The sequence below is a fragment of the Palaemon carinicauda genome, chromosome 13, assembly GCF_036898095.1.
Source record: "Palaemon carinicauda isolate YSFRI2023 chromosome 13, ASM3689809v2, whole genome shotgun sequence".
Taxonomy (NCBI): domain Eukaryota; kingdom Metazoa; phylum Arthropoda; class Malacostraca; order Decapoda; family Palaemonidae; genus Palaemon; species Palaemon carinicauda.
This window is the reverse complement of record NC_090737.1, coordinates 63,495,071-63,507,685: the sequence shown is the minus strand read 5'-3', so window position 1 is coordinate 63,507,685 and position 12,615 is coordinate 63,495,071. Positions and strand designations below refer to the sequence as shown.

At 37.2% G+C, this 12,615-nt stretch overlaps 1 protein-coding gene across 1 annotated transcript; it reads left to right on the top strand.

Moving 5' to 3' along the window:
- Positions 1–210: 210 nt before the first annotated feature.
- On the top strand, positions 211–576 carry LOC137651627 (uncharacterized). The gene has a single exon (XM_068384847.1). It carries the CDS (start codon positions 211–213, stop codon positions 574–576), a length of 366 nt encoding a protein of 121 aa, XP_068240948.1.
- Positions 577–12,615: the final 12,039 nt, after the last annotated feature.

The window sequence follows — 12,615 nt, the reverse complement described above, 5'->3', positions numbered from 1 at the left end:
AAGATGATAGCACTTACAATGAAAATATATGAGTGGATAAAATAGCAGAGATTGAGAATGGAAACCACAATTTTTGGCCAAAAAATTTAGCTTTATGCCAGGAAAGATAATACTTGATGCACTATTTGCAGCAAGGCATATTGTAGATAAATATAGAGAGAAACAGAAAGGATTACATCTGGTGTTTATTCATTTGAAAAACCATATGATATGGTGCTTATGCAGAAAGTGTGGAGGTGCTTGATGGAGAAAAGATTTTCTGAAAAGTATGCCGGAATAACGAAAGATATGTATGTAGGAGCAACCACACAAGTAAGAAGCACTGTTGGAGCTACAGATAAGTTTAAGGTGAAAGTTGGCATGCATCAGGGTACAGCCCTTAGTCACTATATGTTTGACATTGTGATGGATGTTATGACATCAAAAGTTAGAGAAGAGGTGTCTTGGAGTGCATTGCTTACTGATGACATTTTGCTAACTGATCTAACAAGAGAAAGTGTTCAGCTCAAGATAGAAAGAGGAAGAGAAGGACCTGAGAGTAGAGGCTTGAAAACCAGCAAAACAAAGACAGATTAGATGTGGAACAGTGGAAAGGAATGGCAGGAAAGGGGAAATTAGATCAAGACGACAAAAGTGGGGTTAGCTCCTTCAAATATGTTGGTTCTGTTATGAGCAAAAATTTAAACTTTGATGCAGAAGTCAGGCATAGAGCCCAATGCAAATGGAGGAATTTGAGAAAGCCGTGACGGATACTTTGTGATAAGAAGATTAATGCAAAGGTTAAAGGAAAGTTTTATAAATAGTATCTTCAGACCAGCCATGCTTCTTGGGGCAGAGGCTTTGCCAATAAAGAGAGAGCTAAAAACAAAACTATAAATATCCGAGAGGAGAATGCTGAGTCTTTTGGTGTCACAAAAAAGATAAGATCCACAATGAATTATTCAGGGGGCTAGTCAAAGTGTTATAGCTATCAAAGAAAGCTCAGAAAAGAAGACTGAAATGGATTTTTCATATCAGGATGAGAGAAGATGAACATGTATGTAAAAGGGTTTTGAAACACGAGGTGGAGGGCAAAAGGATGGAAAGGCCAAAGTTCAGGTGCGTAGATAAATTATTATATGGCATGAAGGAAAAGGGTGTAAGAGAACAAGTTGTAAAGGTCAGAGGAAGATTTTGATGGCTGATTATAAAAGGTGACCTCATATAGAAACGGGAAAAGCTGAAGACAAAGAACAAAAATTCCGTTTTAATAAGAGAATAAAACGGAGGCAATCTTAGAAGAACAAGGTGGCTTTAGATGATGTAAGGGATGTATGGATCAGAATTTTACAGTTCGGCAGATATGCGAGAAATGTCTCCTAAAAGATAAGAAACTATAATTTGCATTATTTGATCTGGATAAAGCTTCTGAAAGAGTTGGTGAAAATGCAATGTGGAATGTTATGAGGTTATATAGAATTGGTGGGATATTGCTGCAAGCAGTAAAGAGTTCATACATTAGCAGTAAAGCATGTGTTAGGATGGGGAATGAAGTGAATGAGTGGTTTTCAATGAGAATGGGGTCGAGACAGGGATGTGTAATGCTGCCATGGCTGTTCATTTTCTTTATTCATGGGGCTGTAAGAGAGATGAATGCTCGAGTGCTTGATCGAGGATTGAAACTGACAGATGAGAGTGACCATGAATCGGAGGTGAGTCAGTTGTAGAATCAGAGGAGATGTGTCGATTAGTGACAGAGTTCGGAAGGGTGTGGTAGAAAAGGCAGTTTTGAGGTAATGTGGGTAAGAGTAAGGTTCTGGGATGCAAATGAAGGGAGCGGGGTGCTATATCAAATGCAATGTTGAATGGATAGTTATCCGATGAAATAGATAAGTTTACATACTTGAATTTTGTTGTTGCTGCAAATGGTGGAGTGGAAGCAGATATACATCACAGAGTGAATAAAAAATACAGGGTAAGGTAAGGGAGAATTGCATGTTTTTTTTTTTTTGTTTTTTTTTTAATTGTTGAGTGGGGTTGGAAAAGTAAATGGTAGAAAATTTTATTAACAGACTTTGCACTGGCATTTGGTAAGTTTAAGTACTTGAATTTAGTTGTTGCTGCAAATGGTGGAGTGGAAGAATATGTACGTCACAGAGTGAATGGAAGATACGGTGTACGGTGAGGGAGATGTGCATGATTATTGTAATTCTTTGGGTTTCAATTTGTTGAGTGTGACTAGAAAAGTGTATAGAAAAGAGTTTTATTAACAGACTTTCCAATGGCCTTTGGCATGGGGATTTGAAGGGATGGTAAGAATAGAGGGTTAGAAATGTATGCAAAGAGAGTTCTGTATAAGAAAATAATTGCACAAACTGGAATGTATGGATTGAAGCTGTAAGGAATGAGAATGGCAAAGAGACAGAGATTGAGTATATTCAAGATAAAGTGCCTGAGGAGTATGGCTAGTGTATTTCTGTTGGATAGGCTAAGGAAAGAAGTTGTGAGGGTGAGAACAGGTTTGAGAATTGAATTAGTAGCTAGAAGTAATATGAATGTGTTGAGGTGGTTCGGCCATGTAGAGAGGATGGAAATTGATAAGCTGCTGAAAAAGGTGATGAATGTAAACATTGATATAAAAGTGCAAGAGAAAGGCCAATGTAAGGGTGGATTGATGACGTGAAGAAAGCCCTAGGTGACAGAAGCATAGATTTGAAAGAGGCAAAAGAGTATGTTAGGAAAAGAAATGAATGGTGAACCATTGTGATGCAGTTCCAATAGCCCCTGATACTACCTTGGGTCACCTTGGTGACCACTGAGGTATCGGCATCAAAAAGTCAGCATATGAAGCTTCATTTGTTGGGGAAGATAGGGCAGGGCGGGATATGGCACCCTATCATTACCAAAAAAACTGAAGGTGGCAAATGTCTCTTCATTTATGTTCCAACTTCCTTGTTTACATTATTATTTGAAGAAAAGACACTTTGTTCATTTTATGTATCTTGAGAGGTTTCTGTCTTCCTGAAGCAATGTGATATCTGTTGTGATATCTGTTGTTTCCTCGTGTAGTTTTCTTGGCCCATTATATTCATACTACATACATATAACATATGGTTTGGATTAGAAAACAAGATCATTGCATATGTAGATGATTGTTCTATTTATGCAACAATTAAATACCCCTGAATGTAGATCTGGGATTATTAAATCCCTTAATGGGGATCTAGTTTAGATTTTTGTTTGATGCATATACTGGGCCATGAAGTTGAACCCTAAAAAAACTTAATCTATTGTTGTAAGTAGGTTTACAACAGTCTCCCCATAAACTCCAAATCTCAACATTGATAATGTTGCTTGAACTCCTTCATTCTGCCTTGTTTCGAGTATTGTTCTCCTGCCTATTCCTCAGCTGCGAAATCTCATCTTAATTTGCAGAAAGGAACATAAGGTTTATTAGATTTCTTATTCCTGATCCAGATATTAGTCTCTTGTACTATCGTTCAATAAGTTCATTATGCATGTTTATTAAGATTTTTTTTCATAATCCTCACAATCCTTTGCATTCAGATCTTCCCATTTAATACCATCCCGTTTGTAAGACCATGCATGCAGCAAATTCTATTAGTCATGACTCCTCTACCATAACGCTCAATAATACACAGTATTCAAGGAGTTTTATTCTAGATGTGACCAAGTTGTGGAATGATCTTCCTAATTAGGTAGTTGAATCAGTTAAACTTCAAAAGTCCAAACTTGCAGCGAATATTTTTTTTATGTTTAAGTGGATAACATAATTATTTTTTATAGTTTCTTTATGAAAGAACTTTCTTAATGCTGTTACTGTTCTTCATATATTTTATTCCAATCCTTCATTACTTCTCTTTTAGAGTTTTTATTTCCTTACTTCCTTTCTTCTATGGACTATTTTTTCTGTTTGTACCCTTGGGCTTCTAGCTTCATTCTTTAATAATAATAATAATAATAATAATAATAATAATAATAATAATAATAATAATAATAATAATAATAATAATAATAATAATAATAATAATAATAAAATTGGAATGGCATATTCGGTGGAATCATAGGAATGTAAGGAATGACGACATTTTTTAAACAGACGACAATGGAGAGCATGATAGAGTGGCTAAGTCTCCTTATTAGAGTGTGTAGAAAATATGAAAGGCAATGCAGCAACAAATGGTACAAGCATCAGCCTCAAGCTCTGGTAGAAAATGACCATTCTAAACTACCCTGGGACTACATTACAAGGACTGACGAGGTGATATAGCCACATGACTGGTGTCAAAGAGCGTGTTACTTGAAACAGAACATACAGTACTGTATAGTGCGGAAAGTTATGGACTCTTAAAGGAGCTGGATGTGACCCGGAACCCACACTATAAACCATCAGTCTCTGTAGACTGTGACTACTACTACTACTACTACTACTACTACTACTACTATTACTACTACTACTAATAATAATAATGATAATAATAATAATAATAATAATAATAATAATGATAATAATAATGATAATAATAATAATAATAATAATAATAGTAATTATTATTATTATTATCATTATTATTATTATTCTTATTATTATTATTATTATTATTATTATTATTAATATTACAATTATCATCATACTGGATAAAATTTTAATACCTAAATTTATGCATTGTCTCACGGTATTAGCTACTATGACAATTAAATTCATGTTTTTTTATCATAATTTCGTACTCTTAGGTCACTCTGGGTATCTGCTATCTATATTTTAGACTTTTTGATCAGGGAATATGCATAATGACATGTTCGTCAGATAATTATTGATGGTGGTTGGATGTTATGTCATTTCAATAATCTTTTAGTATTCAGCAAAGGTATTTGTGTTTCTGTTGATCTTTTCGATGTATATTGCCTTTTAGCGGAATAAAGCTTATAACAGCTGGCTGCATATTGCTCTCTCATTCTGGTTAAAAGGATAAAAAAGAAAAGAGAAAGTGCACATCTCTATTGTGTAATCTCATAAGGCTTGTTATATATTCGTTTTTTGTTGTTCCATTTTCAGTGCAGATATAGAGATTTTCTAGTTTGCCAACTCTAGAACACGCGTCCTATAATTGCCCATGTGAGAAGAAATCCATGTCTATGTCTAAACCACACAAGCCTGAAGTTTGGCCATGACCTTTGTTCATTGTGATTACAAATGTCAATCGAATTGAGAATATTAATCTCTTAAATTGAAAAGGAATATCGTTGGAATCATAGAAATGTGAAGAATGAGGACATCTTTGCTTTGAAAGGTCCTTTCAAGAGTTGATATTTTGCAACAAAATGATTGGTACACTAATTTTAAATTGAAGTACATGCAGTGTCATCCCTGGCTAATCGAGTGAGTTAATAAATTCAGTTGGACAATTAATAGTTGGGTCATTTTCATAAGTTCTGTGACCACTGAGGGCGGAGGTACTTTTCTCTTTATATTTGACTTTCTGGAGGGGTAAAAAGGAAATTTAGCCCCCATGCCCATGTCAAAAGTGTGGGCATAACTTTTGAGAGCCCTGAATTCAAAATGGCCACCATTGCCAGTTTAAAAAAAATAACTTTTTCCTGGTTTGTCTAAAGGTGCTGTACAAAATGTTTCATAGGGTTTTTTTTTGGCATGGGGAAATCATTTCTGATGTTATTTTATTGATTTGACATTTTTTCATATTCAAATTGACCCCACTAAGAGAGTTTTCTTTTCTTTCAGGTCAATGTTTGTGGTTCTACTTCCTTACTTCCATAGTATTAAAAGAGGATCAAGACTGAATTAGTCTAATACTCAAGACATTTCAAATAGATATTGTCAGCAAGATGTCATATGAATGTGTACTGAAATGTGGAAAGAGTTGTAAGTCCTCAGATACCATCACCAACAGAAAGTGTGAGTGTCAAGAGTCAAAGTCTAAAAGATGGTCAGGACTTGATAGGTATTTTGATATTCACAGCACCACTTCCTAGCAAGATGGGTCTCCAAATTATTACATGCACCAAGGATGCTACATATCAATCTCATCTTTATACAAGGTTGAAAAGTCTCGACGATGCAAATGGAACAAAGGTGACATTGTTCCAAGTACAGGTCAAACATCAAGCTCTGAAATGCTAGCTATGTGTGATGATAAGACAGAGGAACTAATGCCCAGGCGCCTGCGTTCTTCTGTGGTTGGATCACTCATCGAGAAAACAAAATGTGTATGGTGTCTGAAGGGTGACGACTCGAAGCATCCAAATAGAGCATATGGCAAGAACTTCAGAATAAACACACACTCGGCAAGGCTCTCCTTCAAACACCACAAAGTTTTAATAGAAGATGTAGAGTTGCGGGATTGTCTCTCACGATTTGTCGAGTCCACATCAGCACTGTCAGGCCCTTTCGCAACAGACTTTATGTATCACCATAACTGCTGGAGAAAGTATGTAAGCCCCCTGAAGTTTGAACAAAGCAAAGGAATGCATCTTCAGAATGTTTCTATGTCAGAGGTCAACAATTTGTTCTTTAGACATGTGGATACGCTCATCTTTGCTGAGCCTAAGATCCGTTCATTGCAGTCTCTTTTAGCAGACTACAAACATATTGTCAGTGACTATGGTTATCCAGTGGGTAAAGTTAAGTCGTCCTACATTAAACGTCTGCTCCTAAATGAGTATCAGGACAAAATTGATTTCCAAAAAGGAAATGCAAAGAACAAGAGTCCATGTGTGTATGACACTGCGGGAGGGGGTGACTATATTAAGGCTGCTATGTTGTCCCTTGGCATCATTGATGAGCAGCTCATTCAAAACCTAGCACCACGCCTGTCAAAGAAGATCAAAGACACATCTACTGTCCCATGACCACCTCGCATTGACCATCTCGAAGAAGCTGAAAAGGTATGTGAGGAACTACTGCAGTTGTTGACTTTGTTAAAACAACTTACAAGAAAAACTGTTGATCTCAGTCCTGCCACACTCAGCCTGGCCTCCATAATCACCTACCACGTCACTGGACAGTGCACCTCGACTGCAGTTAACCTTGGCCTCACTGTTCATGGTATGACCTGGAGTAAAGACCTGGAGGATACATTTCACAAGATTGGTGTCTACATCAGCTACTTAGATGCACTTCCCCTCTATGACCACTGGACACTTAAGGATGTTGAGGTGTCAGGCATCTGCCCACCAGAGATCGCTGGCCGTTGTCATTGTTGACAATGACGACTTCAAATTGGATACTATGATCGGTAGTGCAGCAGGCGCTCAGAGAACTAATGTCATGTTCGTGCAGCTAGAAAGCTACGAAAGGAAACCAGATGAAGTACCTTTTGCCAGGCTTTCCAAGAAGCAAATCTCTGAACAGCTTACAAGAAAATGTGGAGAGATCACACATGTTCAACAATACAGATGGCCCCCTGTCAGTACCAGTGAGCCACCAATTCGTGCCTGGGTAAACCCACCAGTGAATGGCACATCTCCGCAATGTGCTCGCTCTTTTATACATGAATTGTCTCACACTAAAAATGACGTTACTAGACCCCAACCACATGAGCAACGGGTTCAAGCATACAGTGGTGCCCAATTCTGCCGATGTTCACCACCCAACATGAGCAAGGCCTAATTTCACAACACCTATAATAAACCCCCAAACAAATCAGTGATACATGATATCATGACAAAGCTAGTGGAAACAATGCACAAGAAGAAAATCCCATTCTTCTTTCTCGTTGGAGATCTGCCCACCTATAAGACAATTGTCCAATTCAAGGCAGAGAATCTATAATTGTTCAAGAATATCACCCCAATCATTGGTGCTTTCCACCAACAGATGTCCTACATGCATGCTAAATATAAGAGATTCAAGGGATTTGGGATGGCAAACACTCTGTTATCAGCAGGAGTGGTGATGGATGGATCTGTGGACTAAGCACTACAAGGGAAACATTACAGGCGTGGTGTGCGCTGCATCATGGCTTGGAGAGAGGCTCGTATCCTACATCGGCTAAGAGACATTCTTGAGCATGAGGAACTGTCAGAAAATGGGAAAGAGAAGCTGGACATTCTGCATAACGCACTCACCGAAACACAAGAGTCACTTCATGAAGCTCACTCTGACCTTGAAAATGACAATGACATGAAGACTTTGATCAACAGAGTTTATGAGAAACCTGGTACTGACATTGGGGACTTTTGACTTTCGTTCATAGAGATGTCAGACCCTCTTGTACTGAATCTTGATGCGTGCCATGCCAGAAATGGACAGGACTACAATATACAACATGTTACCTGGACTGATGGCATACAACAACCATGATTATGGAAGGTGGCTGCCAGATTACTGGACAATGTTGTCTTTTTTGTCAAATGAGCAAAAGGAATTCTATACCAATCATTTTGCTCAGTCTATGATAGGTCTACCTTACTCGTGTCAACCACTTGACTTCTGGATCGAAACCACCACGAATCTGAACTCTAAGTTGAAACAAGGATGGCTTTGCCTTTTGCGAAACGAGAAGCTACTGTTCTCTATAATAAGGAATGTAAACAATGTGGCCAGAGTGAAGGCTGCAGTGAAGCAGAATGTTGAATGTGAGGGTCGCAACAGGAAATATGTTGAGTGCACAACCAGCGAGGAAGAAAAAGGATGAGCAAGCAGTTCAGGATCTACAGCAATGTATGAGAGAATTTAGCGCTGAACCTATTGATATCTCATCACCTTCACTGAGGTCACTGCAGTCTGGTCTGGTTGCTTCTCCGTACCTAGTACAATACTTCAACACTGCTTTTCAAGATAGCCAGGATCAGGTTGAAACTCTCCTGAATGAGCGAGTATTCACGAAGACACAGCCTTTTACTGTAACTATCCCCAAAAATAAAAAGCAAAGCTTTGCTAGTGAACAGATTTGTGCACCAGCAGTACGCCTATGAAAGTGGCTCAGATAGAGAGGTTGGGGCTGGCAGCCCTTGTGGACCTTGCAGAAGGATCAGGTATGATCCCACTTGAGTCAGCCCTTGAGGGGAGAGTGACTGAGAAGTGCTTGTCTCTGTACAATGCAGACGGGTCAATGTGCAAAACAATGAAGAGCAAGCTCTTGGATCAGTTTAACCTTGACCCAGTTGTTCAAGAACCAGAAAATTCCATCAGCATTGTCGACATCGGTATGACCTAGCAGCTAGCCATTCCCGCACCCGAGGACCATGAGGCAGAGACGCGAGATGGCTCATAGTACTGCTGGAAGGACTATCTAGAAAAGATCTGCAAGATTTTTTTTTTACACGCCATGCCAATGTAAGCCCTTACATCATTCTTATCAATGACAAGTATGACCTTTCTTTCAGCATCAACTCTGATGAGCACGATCCTAGGGTAGCAAAATATGCACATATTCCAAACGTTTTTCCAAAGCCCACAGACACATTCACAGGAGCCGCTGAATTTAACCAACTGATGGTAAGATCAGGGAACAAGATCTGACTGCAAAAGCTCCTGAGGGAACAGCTGAAAGCACAAGCTTTTTTGATGTGTTGTGGAATAATCTACTGTGAGGGAAAAAGAGAAACCAATGTGAGCACTGGTGTGGCAAACACAGACTTTATTTTCAGACATCCAGACGCTGACACAATGATGTGCTCCGCCTATGCCAAGCTCAGGACGGGGAACTTTAATGGGGCAGTTGTACTTGACAGTGAAGATACAGATGTGAACGTTCAAGCAGCATATCACTCACAGCAACTCCCTGTTGATCTACTTATCAAACGCAAGCATGTCTTTATCAACTGCCGTGACATGCTATCTGAAGAAGTCTCATAGATCATCATCCCTCTCCATGTGATCACTGGCAGTGATCATATATCAGGGTTCTATGGCCATGGAAAGAAGAAGGTGATGGAGACGGTGATCTCTGATCCCGAGGCTAGAAAGCTCTTGGGACCAACTGGTAAAGCATCGACTTGGAGGATAGTATCAGAGCTGATTTGAAGACCTTTGTACTGTCCTGTATCTGTGGTGAAAGTGCAGATGCTACTTGCGGGCAAACAAGGGCTTCCAAGCGGCCAAAAATGAAGAAGAGTATGATCCGCCTCCCACCTGATGACGACTCCTTGAATCCTCATGTTGAAAGGAAAAACTATATCACATATTGCCAACTACACTACAATTTGTTTGACCATCCATCCCCTATTCGTCATGGCTGGGAACTTGTGAATGGAAAATCCTGACCAGTGCGCTACACAAAACCCCACTTACCCCAACAGCTCATGATTCCTGACTCCTCAGAAGAAAGTTAATCTGACAGTAAGATGAGTGAGTCTGGGGATTCAACAGATTCAGAAGTAAAAAAGTCCCATGATTGACGTAGAACAATTGATTCAGTGGTATACATTTGCTAATCAATATCAATTTATTGTTTGACATTTCCTTGTGTTTCAACGTGTTTCACCAATTAAACTGGATTTTGTTATAAGGCATTTTTTGTATCTTTACTTTTACTTCTATCATTTATAAAATAATTCATCACAAAAAAAAGAAACTTTTATTAAAACCTACTATAAAAGGTCTGTAATAGCCTAGCCAAATTGAACGTTTGGTGCTCAAAATTGGCGGTCATAGTGAATCTGGATATGAAAAACAGGTCAAATCAATAATATAATATAAAAAATGAATTTTCCATGTCAAAAAAAACAATGAAACATATTTTGTACAGCACTCTAATCCAAACCAGGAAAATGTTAATCTTTTGAACTGGTGACGGCGGCCATTTTTATATTCAGGCCTCTCAAAAGTTATGCTCACACTTTTGACATAGGCATGGGGGCTAAATTTCTTTTTTATCCCTGCAAAATGTCAAATCCAATGAGAGAAGTACCTCCGCTCTAATTGGTCACGGAAGTTAGGAAAATTACCCAACTAAAACGGCTTCATTTGATTCCCCACGATGTCGACAGAGTTATATATGACTTTCTTGCTTAGACTGTTAGACTGAATAATATTGTTGAGTTTGTAGATCTCTTTGTTCTTGGCTGCAAGAATAGCTTGATCCCTCAGCCAAAAGGGATTCTGGTAATCAATTTGCATATTGGTAAATACTTTTCCTACCAATTTTTTTTTTTTTTTGACATCACTAGATGGCAAAAGTTATGAGGCAATAAAGTTCGATTGACTTTGAACAAACGAACATTCATAGTTTTATCTTTATAGATTGTCAAAAAAAAAAAAAAAAATATATATATATATATATATATATATATATATATATATATATATATATATATATATATATATATATATATATATATATATATATATATATATATATATATATGGTACTGGACTATCCCTATTTCATGGGTTTGCAGGGGTCTACCCATTGAAGTAAGAATCGGACTGTGGAAGGGGTATGGGTGAAGCAGTGATAGATAAATAAAAACACAAGAGATTTCAGATTCTGATGAGATGAACCTTTACATTTTCATTATGATGGATAGATAGATTGACATATAGATAGATAAATAGGAATTCAACATTAGTCTATCAAAGAAAAGTTTTGGACTGGATATTTGGAAATCTCAAACACATCTGTATTTTTTTAAGAAATGTCATTGCTACTTTACATAGACGCAAAATTACCCCTGAGAAACCATAAAGCTTCATTATGAATAGATCATCCTCCTGAAATAAGAAATTAATGACATGGGGGTATTCATCAGAAAAAAAAAAATCCTAACTCAAAGCTAATGAAATTATATTTTACAATACCTGTTGCAGAGTTGAATATACCAGTGAATGGCCAATTTCGGCGAATGAAAAAAATTTAGAAAATAGTTGTTTTACCCTAAAATATATTTTATCAAGTGTTTAAAAAGTATGTATTCAATTAACAGAAAAAAAAAAAGTATAGGCTACTTGTTGAAAGATGAAGTCAAGAAATTTTATAGTAATTTATTGTGAATTAAGTTAGCCTCCTGTGAAAAATGAAGCTTTATTCTATTAAAAGATTTTTCAAAATAACATTGTAACAAAGAGTATTTAATTACAGTCTAAATGTATTTCTCTGATTAAATACCAATGATATTTCTTACGATATCCCATGTCCTGTTTAATTAAATTTCTCTCTTGTTATCCGGATTCCCCCTCCTCACTCTGAGAATTTAATTAATGAATGTTTTGCTTCCCTCCAGTAAGTCCTCATCGGTAAATGAATGAGACATAACATTTATGAAAAATCACAGCTATGTATTTTTTTAACATATTGCTAGTAGGTTACACGGATGGATATCTGATCGGACTTTATTACATAATGAAGCGAACATCCTACTACCATTTAAGAATCAATATCCACTATTTTTTTTTTATGAGGAAAAAAATAAAATTATAGAATTATTCGATTTTAACTTTATTCCTAAAGAGGTAAATAAAGAATTATACGGAACATTTCAATGTTTTAGAAGAATACTTAGGACGTCAATAGCAAGAATAGAAAAATATAGATGCAAACAATAACAGATCATTATCATTTATCCAGGATAATAGCTTCCAGCCAATCAGATTCCGGGTTTGAATAGAATATTAGGAGACATGTAAACAACATATACAATTCCAATTTTTGAGAA

Coding starts and splice junctions, on each gene's coding strand:
- LOC137651627 (XM_068384847.1), top strand. CDS start 211: ATGGTGCTTATGCAGAAAGTGTGGAGGTGCTTGATGGAGAAAAGATTT.